The sequence below is a fragment of the Lissotriton vulgaris genome, chromosome 3_1 (assembly GCF_964263255.1).
Source record: "Lissotriton vulgaris chromosome 3_1, aLisVul1.2, whole genome shotgun sequence".
NCBI classification, from domain to species: Eukaryota; Metazoa; Chordata; class Amphibia; order Caudata; family Salamandridae; genus Lissotriton; species Lissotriton vulgaris.
In genome coordinates, this window is record NC_141689.1 from 1,938,700,860 (window position 1) to 1,938,719,097 (window position 18,238).

The following is an 18,238-nucleotide window of genomic DNA, read 5'->3' on the forward strand; positions in this document are numbered from 1 at the left end:
CAACACCCAACTGGGGGACTGTGGACCTTGCAAAGCTTACTCCTAACGTCAACATAGAGGGCCACCAATGCCTGAACAATCTACACAGCTCCAGCACCCTCTTTAACTGATCCAGGAGATCTGCGCCAAGGATCCTTTAAGCCCATTAATAATCTTCCCTGTCTGGTGATCAGAAGACCCCTCCCTATGAGCAGAAACAGCTCCAGATGATCAGTTTGGCATTAATGTACATGCCCACCCTTCTCCCGACCAGCCTCACAGCAGATGGAATAGGCTGTATGCAACAAATCCTATCTTGCGGGGGGGGGGGGGGGGGAGAATGGGGGGGGGTGGAAGGTCCACACGTTTTTTAGGTGAACCAGATAGATGGAGCTAAAAGAGAAACGTGATGCACAAAGGAAACAGGACTGTCACACACCCTAATGGACCAGAAAAAGACCTATAAAAACGCAGAATCTGCATAGATTAACCACTGCCTTGCATTCCACGCACTCACCAGAGACCTCCGCTATGCCCAACTGACCCTTCTACCATACCACGTATCTGCAAGACCACGGCCAGAGGAAGATCCTTCTCCTACCTCGCAGCAAAGACCTGTAACACCCTTCCTCTCCACCTCAGGCAATCACTATCTCAATTCAGAAAGGACCTCAAGACTTGACTCTTTGACTGAACCACAGCCCTCTCCCTCCTTCAGTCCCCCGCGTCTTGAAACTCCGACAGGCGAGTGGTTGCGCTTACAAGCCACCTAATTGATTGACAGAGAGGCCAGGAGGCACCATGGGAAGAACTCTACAGGTCAATATTGAGTTCATGTGCACACTACAAACAAAGCTCAAATTACATTATTCAGCTGAATAGAACAGAGCTAAAAGCAATACATAAACAGAGCTCATCTATTCAATGGCAAGTACATATAGATAAGGCACACTTCGGAGTACCGCACGTGCACATTAGTATTTAGAGCCATTTAGACCATTCACAAATCAGCAATTACAGAGGCAGAGCTTACGTTCATATTTAAGCTATATCTCGACCTAACAAGATTTGCCCCGAGTGCCCAGGCAAGGAAATTAAGCCACTGATGTCTGCATCTGTGAGCTATGCACTAATATAAGGAATTTGAACTTCTACACACACAGGGCAGTACAATACACATAGGAGCAAAAGAGACCCACACCAACACCAACACAAGAGCTTAAACAGTGGCAGTGAGCCATAAAGTGCCCTGATTAGGTCTGTGCTCAGGTTTCACTACCCCCATGTTAACAGCGCCTACAATGTATAAGGGGGAAGTAGAAAACACTCCAATGGCATATGCAGCTTTAATGGCTGCCTGAGGTGACCGAAAGGACTCCGTCCTCTTTTCTCACTACTTGTTCTCTCACTACTTGTTCCCTCTAAGTGTTTTTCAGTTCAGATTTACTCCAGACGCTTGCCAACAGCAACAGTTGAAGAGGCGAGTCAGATCAGTCTGCTGCTGGGACTAGTTTGTAATCCAGATGCCTTAAATTTAACAGCATGAATCTTAAGCCTATGGATGCTAAATCACTACACGTGAAAATTCACAGTACCACCGTGTAGTCAACAAACAAGAACCCAACCAAGTGTTCAACGTTTGACAACCTCGCTGATTTAAGAGGTAGGCTACTGCATTCACAGTTAAACTCAAAACTACTCAGTCACCCCACTGCTGTGGGTAGCAGTAAACTGGCCCTGTTGAGAGCTTAAACACAACAGGTCTTTACTTTGTAGCAAGAGGATTTTTAATAAGAGTCTGAAACTATAATGCTCTGAAATCCATGGTTTCCATACGGCTGGAGTTCATGAATCCAGCAGCACTGTCCAGGATGTTCTGCTGAATATGTTTTGATGTCTTCAAAATGATTCAAAGCCCATTTTTCTCGTTTTTTTCAAACCTTTATAGATTAAACTACTCTGTGTCACTGTTCCCAGGAGCATTCCAGAGGATTGTTTTAGAGATGGGGTCTTTTTCGTACTGAGCTCGAACAATTTCTCCTTTCCTCCAGTGCAGTCACTCTAACAAGAGTTCCTCTATTATGGATCATCCATCCTTCTCCCTCTACTGAATTTGCTACTTCTAAAAAGTGATTATGTATATTCTGTTCTGGTTAGCAGTATCTGCAGTCTCATGGTCCCATTCAGCTGTCATGGTGCGGATCTCTTCTCTGCTTTCTGAATCTGCGCTCCACTCAGTATTCAAAACATCTGACTTAGTGACACCTTCATCCACACAAATCCTATTTAGGCTTCCAGAGACTGCCTTGAGTCAACTTTGAAAATCTCATTGACAAACATGCTTACTTTCAGGCCACTCAATGCATTTGTTAGTGGTGTTATGTCATTGACTGGCAGACCAGGTTAGGCTGTATTAAGAAACCCAGTTTAGATTGGTAAAGAAGTGGAAAATACTCAGACACCAATCACTGTGTGCAGCTCACGCTTCTTGCACTATGTTATTTGTAAAAGATTTTTACAATGACAAAATGGTATGCAGACACACTGTACAAGGCAAAGCCTTCTCCCATTTGAGAACAAGCATTTGCAATGCAATCAGTCTCGCCTTTGGGACCTTATATGTATGTAGCTATAAAGCACATTAGCCTGGGTGCTGAAGCATCTACTGTTCTTTAACATGGAGTGAAAGTAAGCACCAAACTGCCTGACACACCAGGTATGGGAACACATTAAGAGGAATATTGACTTTCAACCGAAAATGATATTGTCCAAGGCTCCATTTTTAATATAAAAGCAGGGCCAGTGGTCAAATCACTGAAAATACAAGTTTTGAAAAAAATATTGTCTACGGGTGCTCGTGGAAGACAATTTCTAGGGACTGGAATCTAGAGAAAGCTAAAGTGATTCTAGTATTTTACTGACCTCTGATTGCCGTTTTCTATCAAGAAAGGTAAATAGAGGCAGTTGCCAGAAAATAAAAACAAAAGAAAGTCCATCATCAGAAAGCAAATCTGGTATTTTACTTACCTCTGCCGGTCGTTTTCTATCAAGAGAGTTAAATAGAGGCAGTTGAACAGAAAAAAACTCCCCAAGCAGACGCAGACAAGTCCTGGGCAGTTCTCCAGAGCCCACAAAGTACATACATATATACGTATATACTGAAGTATATACACTAAAGTATATACAAGAGGTCTCGACTGCTCGACCTAACAAGCATTTGCAATGCAAACGGTCTCGCCTTTGGGACAATAGAAGTATTTATCCATGCAGCACATTATGCTGGGTGCTGCAACCACTAGCTTAAATTAAACACTGCAGTAAGTGATATGACATCATTGATATATCCGACTAGAGTGGCCTGTGACACACCATATACACTTTCTGAGGCCTTAACTGCACATCCTGGTCTTCAACACTGAAAATCATAGCGTTGCTTATGGCTCGTCCTCAGAGTTTAGAGTTTGTTACTTCACGAGTACCACTCGACAGACATAAATAAGTGATTAAAATATTGCTAGGTAAAAAAAAAAATCAGTATTTAAGTAAATTCAACAAAATTCTAATCACTACAACGCAGCCCAAATTCATTTTGATTTCCTAGGCTACTCAATATAGACTGATTTTCAAAAACTCATCCTTTTGGCAACTATTAATTACTAGGTTTGATTGTCACATTTCTCAAAAATAGCACACTCTTGAAGATCTAGCAGGTCTGCCAGCTGTGTTCCATGGCTAGTACTTATTTTCTAGACTTGCTACATCTGCAGAGTTATGAGTAGAGTAACCTACATATCAGTGCATTATGGGGGTTGCAGTCTTAGTTCATTTTATTTGAGCCAATTGTATCACAACATCTAATAACAAAGGTATGTAAAAGAAAAGACCAGGAATGGAAAAAGTGCTGGCCAGTGGGTACATGGAGCCATCTGGTCACCTTAGGGCTTGCAGAGCACATGTAGCTCCTTTATGACTGTTTACTTCCAGTAGTTTCCACCTTGTTCCCTGCCCTACGCTCTTCAGTGCCAACAACAACGCTACTGAGAGGCTAAGGACGGAGCTCAGCCCTGAGATATCATTGGGCTTGAAATGCTGCACAATGTCACTTCTACTGTCTCTTGCAATGTGAAGCAGCTGCCTGTTCAATTGTGGAACTAAATAGATTTTTTCCAATCGAGCCGTGTGCATAGATATACTTTACTCTGCATTATATCATTTTAATGTTATGTGACGGAAAAGGAACAACAGCGTCATAAAAATTGCATGCACCCCTAAAGTGATCACAAAGCAGTCTCAGAAAATAGAAACAGCCCTTTGTTGATAAACTAAATTCAGAGCAGTCAGCAGCTACAGAGAGGAAGCAGGCAGACTGAAAGACCAAGTTCATATTGAATATACCAGGGATTTGTGAAACGACATATGCACAGCAATTCTCCATAATGACTTTCACGATTTGTGTTCGGGAGTTTTCGCCAATGCCTGCCCTTTCTCTTAAAATAAAACTATATATAAAAACTATATACAAGAACACAAGTAGCTGACTCCATATCTCATCAAACCAAGTGGATTCTGGGGAGATTGTATTACTTTAGCCTGCTCTTCCTCCACGGCGGCAATGAAGTCCGTATAATAAACATGGGTCATAAAAAGGCGATGTTATTTACAGTTTTCCGTCTTAAAATAAGCTTTTGACTCTTCAGCGTTCTATCTAGTGCAGGTCACCTTCACTCACCTATCATTTACGCGAGTGTGAGCTATTGGCATTATAAATGACAATGCCTTTTATGTTTTGGTTTTTAAAACATAAATAAAAGGCATTGTCATTTACATTGCTAATTAGGACACTGACCCAATGGTCCTAATCCCAGTCCATTTTGATTCCAAGCATCCAATTACCATCTGCCATCAAAGATTTTGTAATATAATTATGAACACATTAGTATGCTTGGTAATATTTATATTGCAAACGATGTTTGTTCAAAGAAAAGAAGAGGCCCATTCTCTGTGGTAGAGTCCACCCAGATGTCCCCCCTGCCAATAAAATTTTTGTGGTTTGTCCTGTTGAATGCTGCAGGTCCAATAAAGGTCCCCATTTTCAGAGGAAGCATCACTTATATACAATAATCATACTCTAAATAGGTAGTATGTCTTTGGTCCAGCCGGACAAGAATTTATTTTGCAAATATATATATAAAATTACATTTTTAGAAACATTCAATGATAAGTGGGCACAGCTGTGACCCACGAAACAGTGAGACAACAAAACGAAGCACAGAATGGCCAAAGGGCAAAGTGAAATACGTCTGTACACTCCTATTTGAAAGTTTTAACAGACTAAGATCATTTTCTTATACACCATTGCACATTACAATATTGCATAGTCATATTGCATATGGCGTTTTTTGGTGTCGACTTCGTGTCAATGCCACCACTAGATACTGGGCATCATCCTCAGGACAACATAATATTTCATTGCTGTCTTTATGAATTTACAACTGCACTATGCCTAAATCGCATTACTGCAAGTTGGATCAGAAGCGGGCGCGATAGCTCGGGGTCACAAGGGGCGGTTAGCCAGCTGATAGGGATCGTATTAGTTCGGGAGTCCACTTGGATAGTCGAGATAGGGATTCCTTACAAGTGCACAATCGCACAGTTTCAAGATCAGGAGCTCGATGGCTGGTCGCCAGCCATCGAGCTTCTGATCTTGAAACTGTCCCCAGCCATCGAGCTCCTGATCTTGAAACTGTGCGATTGCGCACTTGTAAGGAATCTCTATCTCGACTATCCAAGTGGACTCCCGAACTAATACGATCCCTATCAGCTGGCTAACCGCCCCTTGTGACCCAGAGCTATCGCGCCCGCTTCTGATCCAACTTGCGATAATGAGATTTAGGCATAATGCAATTGTAAATTCATAAAGACAACAATGAAATATTATGTTGTCCTGAGGATGATGCCCAGTATCTAGTGGTATAAGTGATGCTTCCTCTGAAAATAGGGACCATTGTTTTCTATAACATGATACTGCCCAAGGTCCCTATACTATACCTTTTGGGTTCCCTTGTTTTTTGTAACAGCAGGTCCAATAAAGGCATAAGCAGGCAGCTCGTGCACAATGAGTCCTAGTCGTTTATTACCACTTGTCAGCAGGACATTGATCAGGTGCCTAGCTCCAATAGTTTTGACTGATTCTATTGGTGAAAGCTATTGTCAAAAGGGTTCTGATGTGCACTGCAGTCTATGGGTTATAAGAAAGGCTAGTTAAAAGAATAAGTTAAGAAAAAAATGAAACTTCCAAAAAAAACTCTATTGAGGGCGGTCTAATTATTTTCAAAGTGTCATACATAACAATATCGCACAATCTGCATGGTGCGGCTGAGATCATCTTCTGAGCAGCTGCTGTGCGTGCCTGCCCTGTTGCGGAGCACTGCAGCCAAGCAGTCTATCTCTCGTTAGTGTCTATCCATTTCTGTTGCTTTGCAGTTTTAAGATATCCTTAGAGTTTTTTTGTTGCTCCGAGGGGAGTAATTCTTAATATTTGTATGCTTTGCTCGTCTTCATTGTTTGATTTTGCTCGTGTGAAAGTGTCATAATTACACTGGAACTATGAAAATGTCACACATAGCAATCTGAAACATTGGCAGCTATGGAGTTCAGCTCCTGGCGTGCTGGAAATGGAGGGCAAACCGGAGCCATAAAGCAGGACATGCAGATTCTGCTGCTGGGTAAGGTAACAGGACATGCTCCAAGGCAGAATCACCTCTCCAAAATCTTACGATTTCCGCCTGTAAGAGGCGCCTGTGTCAGAAAACCAGTGTCAGTTGGTTCAAGGTGCGTTGTAGTACGCTGCTTCCATAGCATGGCATCAGAAGTTAAATAGCACAGCGCTCATATTGCGAATAACACATTTAGTCCATCTGTTGTGGCCAGCGTATTGGAAACCGTTGCTTGGCAGCAATGTATATGTGCTCCATCAACCCCCCATCTTATCCATTGCCCAGTCTTCCTATACAGTTTTTTCGACTTCATTTTTTTCTTTTTACTATCAAAAGGGCTCAGGAGTTGCACCTTGTTGCTAATCCTCTACGTATAAATGGGCCTTTGCACACTGTCCCCAATAAAAAAAAATGAACAGCTCCATCATTACTACTCCATGTCATTTTCCTCCTTTCTCTAGCATCCTCTCTGTTTACATATCCTTTCCTCTTTCATTCCTTTAGTAGGTTAAACACTGTCATTGACAACACCAACACCTTTAAATCTCTCAAATGCGAGACCAATTTGCTTTGCAAATGCTTGTTTTTCTTGCAGTTGGAAGTATTTATGTGGCCTCTGACCTCATAACCCGTGCAATGGAATGCTATAAAGAGACCTTCACTGTCCCCACACATGCTTCATATTTTTAATAAAAACTCATAATTAAATATCAACCCCTCAAGCTGTGCTAGAATTCGGAATCACTTCCACAGAAACCTGCGGAACACGTTTTCCGAGCACAACAGGCAGCGTGTTTATCCAAGAGAGGCAGGGCTGCCAACATGTGAGCAAATTAAACGGTAATAAAGATATACTTGGGAGAGTCTTATTAATGCATAGGAAATGTTGATTGCCAAATGCGGGTAGGTTAACTTGCACAGGACGAGCACGTGAAGTAAAAGTGTGTATGAGCTTGCTGATTTTTCTCATTCTTCGCGGAGCCCCCAAGTGTGTCTTCTTTTCCTCGTGGAACGTGACTGGAAGGGCTGCGAAACTCAGCTCAGTAGAGGCTGCAGCTCTCCATTCAGTGCATCCCTCCCCTTGCACAAGCTCTGGTTTCCGAACACGCTCGCCATTGTTTTACTTAATCCCCACATATATAGGTGCATTTTATATTTCGAAGGCACAGAGATCTGCCACCGACACTCAGTTGAGTTTGTGCCTCGAGGTGAACAAAGCTGTGTAGCCGCTGCACACGCACCTCTGTTGCTTGTGCACGCACACTTCCATTGCTTGTTTATGTTTACTGTGGAAGGTCTCTGACCTCACAATCCGTGCAATGGAGCGCTATACAGAGACCTTCCACAGTAAAATGCAGCTATATGCGTAGAAAATAAAATTAGAATAAAACAGTGCTGAAGCTCCCCGTTTGTGTAAAGAAGTACTACCACTCTATCCCCTGAAGAGTGCGCTCATCATCATGAGAAAAACAGGTACTGGTTCTCCTATAAACATAAGTGTCTGGCCCAGTTACCCTTTAGAAGTGCTGGCCTGGGAGTAATGAGACAAGGGGAACATTTATGTAAACAGTGGTAAACACCACGAGCGAGCCCCGTCAGAGTCACTAGAGGTATGCATGAGGTGGTATGGGTGCAACGCGAGGCAGTGGATCTGGGTACTCCCCACCCTCTACCACCTGTCCACTCCCTGTTATACCGGCCCCCACTCGCCTCACAAACATACAGACCGACACAGAAACCTACTCACCCACAGCAAAGTAGAAGAGCAGGAAGAAAAGCACCGGGCGGGTAGCCCACAGCTCTCCCCCACCCCCCCGGAGCCATCAGCGTGCCTTTATTTAAACAAGCGATCGAGATTGTCCCGAAAGTGAAAGTGCACTGAAAGCAAGCAAAACAAATTAGCCTGGAGCGCGCCTTGGAAGAGACACGAGAGGGCAGGAGCGTGATGCTGTGAGCGTGCACATTGGCGTTCCCTCCGGCTCGCGCGTTCACAGACCGGTGTCTGCTCGTGCACCGGTCAGTGCCACTTGGGGAGGGAAGACAACGACAATAAGGTTCGGCAGCGCGCTGCAACGCAGGCGAGCCCTAAAAACGGCATGTTGGGTTTAGCCCTTTTTGCAGGGTTATCACCCAACTTTTGGCTTCTTCCTTCTATTTTTTCCTGACTTTTTTGCGTTTGTTTTAGGATCCTGGGCACTTTACCACTGCTAATTAGTGCTAAAGTGCATATGCTCTCTGTGTAAATTGTGTTATGGATTGGTGTTTCCATGATTGCATATTTGATTTACTTGTTAGTTCCTAGTTTAGTGCACAGAGTGTGCCAGGGCCTGTAAATCAAATGCTACTAGTGAGTCTGCAGCACTGATTGTGCCACCCATGTGAGTAGCCTTAAAAAGGTAACTCAGACCTGCCTTTGCAGAGTCTGCGTACAGTTGGCAACTCCCATGTCGACTTGGCGAGTGCACACACTTGCCAAGGTCCTAAACCTTCCCTTTTCTACATGTTATTCACCCCTAAGGAAGCCCAAGGTACCCCTGTGGGCAGGGTGCAGTGTATGTTAAAGGTAAGACATGCCCAGGTGTGTGTGGCATGTCCTGATAGTGAATAACAGCCAATTTAGTTTTTCACTATTACAAGGCGATCTGCTCTCATAGGACAGAATGGGCAATTTGATTATTACATTTTATAATCCTAAACTGACCCAGGGAACAAGGTAGAGATTAGAGTTTAGTATGCCTGAACTCTGAATGTTAAAATACATCTGTTAGTGAAGGTGATTTTTACATTCTGTGTTTGAGAATACCACTTTAAGGAAGTATTTTCTTGCTCAGTCATCCCGTGTGACTCAGCTGGAATGTGGATTGCCTGTCTGGGTTTTGGATGACAGAAGGCTGGGAAGCAGTAGGGCTCCAGATAGTCTAGGTAGAGTTAGGAAAGGGCTGGATAGATCTGGGCTGAAATGGGGGAAGGGGAGGAGATTTCCTTGCACCTCAAAGGGCCTGGCCTGCCTCTGACAATGCTGTCTCCACCTCCTGCCAGGAATTCACACCAGAGAAGGCAGAACTGGTTCTGGCTGGGCATAGACACCCTCTGCCTAGAGGATCAAATGACTTTTGGATACAAATACTGGGGCCCAGACCCCTGAACTTTAGAACTCATCTGGATCAAGAAGGCTGCCAAGAAGAAGAAGCTGCGAAAAGTAACTACTGCTATGCTGGGTCCTTTGCTGGGCTGACCTGCAGTGGCTGCTTCTGTCTTGGGTAGTGAAAGACCTGGACTGGACTTTCTGCAAGCTAAATTGTGTCACTCTCCAAGGGTTTGAGGTAGAGCTTGCCCCCGGTTCACAAAATCTCAGGAACAACAAAGACTTCAAGCTCTTCTGCCCACAGCACTGGGGACTGTATGTTTTGTGCTGCAAAAGGAGGAAAACACTTGACAACATCTTCGACGCCACTACCGACTCCGTGTGCTGAAGACACCGCAGAGGGCACCGCCCGCAACGCAAGTTTGGTCTCCTCGATGACGCCGCCACTGAGCCGCTGCTTGCACCGCGACCTGTGGGCACCACACTCCGCACCGCCTCGCTTCACACCGAAGCTTTGGAACCGCAGAGAGCACCGGTGCAATGGTGCACCGCAACCTTGGTCTCAACGACGCCGCCCGTTGATGCCGCCACTGAGCCGATGTTCGCACAACGACCTATGGGCCCCGCACTCCACACTGTCTCGCTTCACGTCGACGCCTTGGCACTGCAGAGGGCACCACGACCCTGGTCTCACCGACAAGGCCTGTTGACGCCGCCACCAGGCCGCGGCTCGCACAGTAACCTGTGAGCACCACACTCCGCACCGCCTTGAAGACGCCTTGGCCTCCCTGACGCCGCCGCTCCATGCCGAAATAGACGCCGCTGCTTGCACCGTGGTTCGAGGGCACCGCTCGTAAGTCTCCCGATGCACCGCCCTCATCCCGCACAGCAGCCCTGACCTGCCATCGACTCCAGTTTGTCAGCAGGCTTCAGCAATGACACCGCCACTGCTAGCACCGTGACCTACTAGCACCGCTTTAATCTCACACCGCGACCCTGGTCTCACCGACGATGCCACCTGACGCTGTCACCGAGCCGCTGCTCGCACCACAACCTGGGGGCACCGTACACCGCTCTTCGCACCGCAGCACCCGACGCCTGCCAGCGCTCCGAATTCCATCAGAGAGGAGCTCGACCTGCAATGCAAGTGACTTCAAGGGCCTCAACGCCCTGCATTTCTCACGGGTACTGTTTTGCGGGTCTTCCTGACACTGTACCTTGCCCACGAACCCGTGACCAGCCAGAACTGTTGGATTTGTTGTTCACAACGCCGTGATAGCCCCGGACAGAGATATCGACATCAAGGAACTGTGTTTGATCTTATTTTGATAACTGCAGATTTTTAAGTACGGTATTGTGGATTTATATCGTAATTAGTCTTGCCTTAAAGTAATATTGGCTCTTTTTCTAAACCGGTGTAGTGTCCTTTTGTAGCGTGTACACTGCATCACTGTTGGTTATGTGCAAATACTTTACACACTGTCTCTAAGATAAGCCTGACTGCTCGTGCCAAGCTACCAAGGGGGTGAGCAAGGGTTATTTTAGGAGTGTAACTTCCTTATCCTAGAATGATGGTTTCTGCCTCACTTTGACGCAAGTCTCAGCTAGCCAGAAATCACATTTCTAACACAGCACCAAGCTTCTGTACCCCCCTTGCACCACCCCTTCTCCCCACGGCACAGGGCCTTCCAAGCTCTTTGCCAAGGCCAGTTTCAGTTCTCAGTCCGACCCGGTCTGCGAGAAACTGGCTGATGCCATGGTCACCCTTCCCACGGTCCTACTGTCTCATATAAAAGGTGTCTGAATCACTTAATTTTTCACGGAAATGTCTCAGTTGTCCCTCCTTGTGTTTCAGAGATCATTGTTTTATTGTCCTAAAAAATAATCCCTAGCCGTCAATAATACTTGGGGGTTTGTTTCAGAAATACAAAAAAATGGTGTACGGCCACTGTCATATCAAGCTTGCGGGGATCTCTAAATGAAGCAGTCATAGGAGACAGGACTTTAATGAGCCCACTGGATTGGCTGATCAACCGCAAAAGTCATTGTGACGATCCGACCAGAGTTCACACCGAGGCACTTTTTTCATTAATTGCATTAGGCTACCTTACACCTTCCGTTTTTCCATAGCAGGCCCCCTGTCCCATTTGGTTTTTTATCGCCTTTACCGGACGTGGAATACTAGAGCTTATACCGCTCTAAGGTTAGTGCAATCCCTGCAATCACTCGAACACGACCTAGTACGCAGGCCAAGTTCGATCAATTCTAAATCACTCACCCTACTGGCATTACGTTGACCATTGGAATACTGCATGATTATTCAAATCACTCCGCTTCAATACATCACTGTCTCTAGCGATCACTGCACTTGTCTTTGCATAAGCCCACTGCCACTGTTTGTACCAGCAATTTATCAGCCACCAACAAATATTGCTCTCCTGTCATCTATTTAGTGTACCCTGGAGCTTACATATATCAACATGTATTGCTACCTCACTCACCCATGAACTCACGCATGGGTCACAGCTTAGAATCTTAACTCCACCGAAATCACAAACTGCATGGTCCCATCTATTATCAATGCCTCTAAGCAAGCTGTTCCTCATTTCTCACTACAGATCTCTATGCCTTTATTTTTTTCCCCTTCTCTCCACAGACAGTGTCTTCATACTCCGGCATGTAATCAAACCGTCTTGATGATGATCCCATTATCCTTCTGAAAGGGATCGAAACGTCGACCTATGGAATAGTTCCACCCGTTAAACCATTGTGTGATATTAGTGTGGATACTATTATGGATAGCTTGTCAAATTTTCTAATTGAATCAAAGCCTCTGTTGTCTTTTGCCTGATATTCTTACTGTTCGTATCTATTTGTCTTATGTTTTCTGTATTGGATGCAGGACTGCGTCCCACTCTATTGTTTGCTCTTACAAATGATGAAACAATTATTTATTTGATTACATTCTGTGTCCGGCTGGACACCGTGGAATATAGCGCCCATCTTGGTCTATATTTATTTTCCTGTTATGCATGTGTTTTTTTAAGGACCATTGTTACAATATAAAATTGACACCCAGGGTCCTTAGTTACCTATTGAGTTCCCTGTTTCTGATTATCTTACCTCTAGGCCTCTCTGCTGAGACTGCTTGCGCCCGAGGGCACGGATCCTGTATCAGTGCTTACTGGAACTACTGCTGCATCTATACAGAAGTGTGAGGTGGGGGGGAGGGGGCACCTTCTTATACCTGGGCGGGCAAGCCTCAGGCGGGTCACATCTGGGAGTCCCCTGATTGGCGGACACCACCTCTAAACACAGCTGTGCTGCATCCGAGAGCCCCTCTGAGGCCCACAGCCACAGGCCGTGGCTATGGAAGATGAGGCAACAGCTCCATTACATTAATCACCGCGCCCCGCCTAAAGGGATTAAAGCCGGACCAGTGAAAGGAGGCTCAGTTTGCACATGGCCTGTTTGAGCAGGACACGCGGGTCACAGGAGGCTCGGCAGGGGTGTTTGATTAGGGATTCTTGGTTTTGTGGGGTCAAATCTGCCATTCATGGACGCACACCAAAGAGTTTACACCCAGCTGTGATGGGGAAGGCATCCGTAGCCACCAACACTGATGAGCCCGACCTCTGCAGAGTTCGGCTCCCGCTTCTAGCGACTTGCCTCAATTTGGCAGTCACAAGTCGTCAAGTTCCAAAAACCTTTGTCCAAAGGGTTTTCAGAACTTGCCAACTTGGGCCTCCATACACCATCCCAACTGAGCACTCCTAGTACCCCCCGCTCATCCACTATATACTTGGGTACCATCCTGTCTCACTTTATGCGTACCGAGGCCTCTGATATCCAAAGAGCCTCATCTGTCTAGAGTGCTTTTCAAACCTCCAATCCTTGAAACGTTTGGAACGTTCTCTTACCCTCAGTGGAGGTGTCAAGCCTCCTCCCTGCTCCTTCGTGACGGGGACTCCATGACATTCTCACGTGCCTCCAGCAACCTTGACCACCTCAAGCACATTCTGACCCTCACTCCCATCCATCTCATGTCCTTGGCACACTCCAGACATCCAGCAGGGCCCGTCTTCACAATCACGGGTCCCCTTTGCCCGTCCTCTCTGTCTGGCCATCATTGACATGTTCAAAACTATTTTCCAACCCGCTGCAGGCTCAGAGAGTGCTCCAGGACTCTTTAGCCCCCTTACTGCCATCTTACAGATTTTTATAAGCCCAGGGCAACATATAATTTGATGCCCTCTGTACCCAACAACTTTGGAAGTATTACCTTTTTTTTTTAGATATTTCTGACAATCATGGTGCTAACCATATCGATGTATGCGCTAATCATAACAGGGCACAAAAAACAACTGAAAGCTCTGGCTGCCCCGCATCCTCTGGTCAATAAGAAACAAAGTATTTTTTTGCATTTTGATCAAGACGTTTCTTGCCTTGCTATAGGAAGGGAGACACCGTGACCCAAGGAGTTTAGCAGGGGCGAGTTCCAACAAGCATTGGCAATGCAATAGGACTCGCATTTACATGAGACCTATTGCATTGCAAACTGAATGCGTGCGTGCAAAGAGGCACGAAGGGAGGTGGGGCGGCCGGGAGAAGGCATCGGGCTGCGGGAGGAGGGGGGCACAGGAGGAAAGTAGTCATAAAGGTCGTCATAAGGGGGGGACTTAGAAGCCTACTACCCATAGGAAGGCAGCATTTGAAACACAAGCCAATGAAAAAGATGAGCGGGGGAGTGGGCGGAGCTTGCTTCGCAAAGTGAGCCGCGCATGCGCTGCAACACTAGACAAGACCTTAAAAAGGATTATTACAAAAAGCACTACAAAAGTCAACCCTCAAAAACATCATAACTAAACATCAAGGTTGTACAAGGTCCTCTGATGTAATACTCACATGTGACCCGTAGCAGAAGAGGTCTATTCCAAGCTCATATCCCATGCCATAATCACATTCGTCATTTGCAAACTGAACGAAAGTCATCATTTCCTGAATGGGTGCAAACGCTTTCATCCGTAGGTCATCACTGGGTGCTTCGACAATGGCCTTGCATATTTTTTTGAGGCTTGCTGAAATGGCAAGACATCTTTACGATACCAAAGTCACTTAAAACTTGCATAACGAAACACTGATTGCTTTTTGGAGACCAATTTAAAACTAATTTCTTAATGAAGCAACTAATGGAAGTTTGACAATTTGCCATGAAAAATTAACTTACCAACCAAGAAGATTCATTTCTTCAATCTAAGCAGCTCTAAATGCGTCTTTTTACTTTCATCATGTGCTCAAGTTCACCCCTACATTCACGAAAGGATGCTCTTCCTTTTCACTATGGTTTTAAACATAAATAATGAAGCTAGAATGATAGTGCATAGAGAACACAGGGTTCTACTTTTCTGTGAGCTCAAGTTTAGGTATCTTGTGTACTCAGTTAAAATAATTTCATTATGCTGGAGTGGTAAAAGAAGGATGATTGGAATAGGTTTTTGTTTTAGACTTTTAGCACCAAAAACAGAACCAATGACCTACCGTTCTTTGCCAATCTCGCATCAAGACAAAAGGCAACACCCAACAACCTCTTGGCTCCCTTAAAGTGTAATTCACTATAGTATACAAATACTGTTTTCAAAACGATAAGGATGAAGTGTAAAGTCTGCCAATGATGGAACACCATTATTACATACATATTGATTGCTTTGTTTTTATATGCACAAGGATCCTGTGTAAGTTCACAAATTGTTAGGCTAAAGTATTAAGACGTGTCTCGTGGTAGGAGGAATGCAGAGAATGTGTACACTCAGTTACCCTTCAACTAGAGTATACAATGCCATGCTATGATCAAGCCAGAAACTGTTTTTGTAGCTTTTAAACGAGCTATATGTGGTGATTCTGCATATTCATTTAATTTGCGCAATCTGTTCCCTTCTTTAAACAATCATTGGCAAATCCAACTAGTCTAGCCTTTATTAACATTCAAATTTCATAACAGCCAGAAAGACTTCATTATCCATTTTCTGAATTTATCACAAGTAAAACATGAATAAAATCCATGAGTAAAAAACATGAATAAAAAACTGCAACTCCCATAACACCAAGGGAGGTTCCCACAATAAGTCCTTCTATAGTGTCCATAACCAACATATAGTATAGTCCTTCCATTTTGTCTGTTCCTCCTCTGTCTTCGCTGCTTCGCAGCCAGAAGTCGCACCTTTTTCTTCTTGTTTTCTGTTAAGCTCTGTATTGCCAGTTTTACTGTATTTATTCATTTCCTGTGGCGTTATTCGTTCTGTTTTCGTTGGGGAATATGGTTAGCTATTACAGCCTTGATTATTCATTGTTTGAATTCCAGATTCTCTGCCGGGTACCGGAGCGTTTGCACTCCTTACGCGACCAGCACCATCTTGAGTGGGTGCTTTGAAGGCCCGCTAGGGGGTCTCGCCCATCTCTTTGCTCCCGCGTTGAAGTTTCTTTAGAAGATGAGCTGCGCTGCATCAGTCGAGTCTAGGCGAGCCTTGTCCCTCGCCGTTCTCTCATATTACACCCAGCTGGGTCTATTCCTTGCTTTAGTACACTTAACAACGCACCAGCAGGGGTCTGTATTGCGGCACTGTCCCGCGGTGACGCCTCCGGACGCTTTTGTTTGCACTTCTATCCTGAGTTTTGGCACACAAAGAGGCAGCTTAGCCCTGTCGGTTTCTTCTGAGGGATGGTGCACGATAAGGTAGGTGCAGCCTTATTTGCGGTCCTTGGGGCCGTGCGGTGATTCTTGCAGTCCTCCGGTCTGCCTCACATTATTCTGGGTTTCCCAGCTCCAAAATTCAGGCTTACTGTGCCTACAGGGTTGCCTTATTTTATACTATATTAAACCATTATAAACACATTTTTCATTCATTATGGAGCAAAATTATGTGTATGAGGAGGATGAGGTCCAAGAGTACCTTCCATGGGATGAAATTTTTTGAGGCTCTAGACTCCTCCATTCATGGGGTAATGCACAAAGTGGTTGGGCCCATGGAACAACGCCTGTCAGACAGGATTGTTCAGAAGTGCCCAAAATTAGAGCAGGGCCATGTTGAACCTCCTACTCCTCCTGCTGACCCAGCATCTGGGGAGGGCCCACCACCTCACAAAAGAGTTGCCCCGAGGGAAAACAGTGTACTGGAGGGGTAAATAAAGACTCGTTCGCACTCCTTAAAAAAAGCTTTCCTTGCCAAAGTAACACCTTCCTCCCCTGCCCCCAGTTACAGAACCCCAGGAGACTTGGTCCGGGGACTTCGGACCCGGCCTCTCTGGTACCTGATGAGGATAATCAGGGGGATTCGGATGATGAGGCAGTTCCCCTCACGCCCATTGCACCCGGCTGTTCCTCCCTCAACTCCGGGGATGATTCGGGCATGTTAGACCCGGATGAGATTTTCCATCCCCGGTCTGCGTCTTGGGCTCCTGGTGACAAGGTAGCCAAATTTGTCGCTGGTCGCCGCCGCAAGCCCCTGGAAAAAGAGGCTTGGGGTGTTTAATGGCAGAGTGCCAGAGGCCCACTCTGGAGGGGAAGGTTGCCTTCACTCCGGAGTTAGACTCCAAGATGGCCAATTTCCTGGTAAAGTATATGAAGGCTCCTCAGAAGGGCATTGATCGATCTTGGTGTTCCTGCCAAGATAAACTTTTAGATGCCATTGGTCCTATGACCAAGATATTGGATATGACAGAGAGTCTAAGGTGTCAGGATCCCCCATATCTCCAGACATGCTTTCCAAATGGGCTTAACAAGCTATTTTTATGGGCAACGCAAACTATGCCCTGTCAACAGAGCGTCGCAGCTCCCAGTTGATTAAACTGGACCCCAAACTCGGGGATTTGGCCTCCTTGGAGGCGGGGGCTATTGCGCAGGGGGGCCTCTCCGGAGACCCTTTTGTGAAAGAGCTAGGTAAATTCGTGGCTACATTCACCTCTTTAGATAAGGCCCAGTCCAATATAAAAAGTGTCTTCAACCCCTGGGATTTCCACGGGGTCAGCCGAAGCAGGGGCCGCTCGGCGGGCCATATTTTCCAACAAAATCTCAACATTGGACAAAGCTCCGGTCGCCAACTACAGTAACTTATACCCCACAAGACAAGGCAATTCCAGTTGTAAGTGTACTACCAGTGGCACAGGCCCGTATCGGGGGATTGGCTAGCAGCTTTCCGAGACGCTTGGGTGGCTATAACAGCAGACGCTTGGGTCTTGTAAACCATTCAAGCTTTTCATAACCAGTTTTACGTACACCCTCAGCAGGAGAATTTTCCGCGCCCCATTTCCTTCTCAGTTTTCGATGCACAGCTGGTCGACGAAAAAGTCTCCGCTTTGCTTCGCAAAGGCAGCTCTGCATCCCAATGGTTTTCTAAGCAACATCTTCTTAGTGGACAAGTTCGATGGGGGGGGCGTCGCCCGCCTATCAACCTCAAGGAATTCA

At 45.6% G+C, this 18,238-nt stretch overlaps 1 protein-coding gene across 3 annotated transcripts in view; it reads right to left on the minus strand.

The window, feature by feature from the left end:
* LOC147728652 (histone PARylation factor 1-like) overlaps positions 1-18,238 on the minus strand; it is a 126,672-nt gene that overhangs the window by 7,460 nt on the left and 100,974 nt on the right. For all 3 annotated transcript variants that reach the window (XM_086962424.1, XM_086962425.1, XM_086962426.1), the window contains exon 7: positions 14,686-14,858. In XM_086962424.1, coding sequence (XP_086818550.1) covers positions 14,686-14,858 — 173 coding nt within the window. The remainder of the gene's footprint in view (positions 1-14,685; positions 14,859-18,238) is intronic.